A 447-nucleotide genomic window follows, 5' to 3' on the forward strand; every position below is an offset into this window, starting at 1 on the left:
CAATGTGCCTCTCCCCCTGCCTCATCCGGGGGGACTGCGATCCCCCGCGGAACCCCCCTCCCCATGACCTCTGAGGCGATGGATTGCATTTTCGAGGCTGTTCACTTTTGAAGGGCCATTTCCCTTTTATTCGGAGACCTGGGCTCTGGACTCTGGAGGGCCGCCTGCCCTGCTCCCTCCTCCTCCGCGCCCCCCCTCCCCCCGTGAGGCCAGCCGGGGCCAAGGGGGTGGTGGGTGGCCCCGGCCGGCGCGGCGTGATGGCGTCATCGGGCGGCGAGCCTCCTCCTCCGCCTCCTGCTGCTGCTTCCGGGCGGCCGCCTGGGCGATGGCGGCGGCGACGACGACGACGACGACGACGCTGGCCGGGCTGGTGGAGGCGCTGACGACGGCCGGGGGGCCGGAGCCCGAGCCGCGCGCGATGAAGGAGCTGAAGCGCCGCTGCAAGTG

The 447-nt window shown here is 71.8% G+C and overlaps 1 protein-coding gene across 1 annotated transcript in view; it reads left to right on the plus strand.

Moving 5' to 3' along the window:
• The first annotated feature begins 321 nt into the window (after positions 1-321).
• UVSSA (UV stimulated scaffold protein A) overlaps positions 322-447 on the plus strand; it is an 86,112-nt gene continuing 85,986 nt past the window's right edge. Inside the window, exon 1 of the mRNA XM_015410086.1 lies at positions 322-444. Within this exon, the coding sequence (XP_015265572.1) occupies positions 326-444 (119 nt within the window). The 5' untranslated portion in view covers positions 322-325. The remainder of the gene's footprint in view (positions 445-447) is intronic.

This window comes from Gekko japonicus, unplaced genomic scaffold, assembly GCF_001447785.1.
Source record: "Gekko japonicus isolate JY-2015 unplaced genomic scaffold, Gekko_japonicus_V1.1 scaffold400, whole genome shotgun sequence".
NCBI classification, from domain to species: Eukaryota; Metazoa; Chordata; class Lepidosauria; order Squamata; family Gekkonidae; genus Gekko; species Gekko japonicus.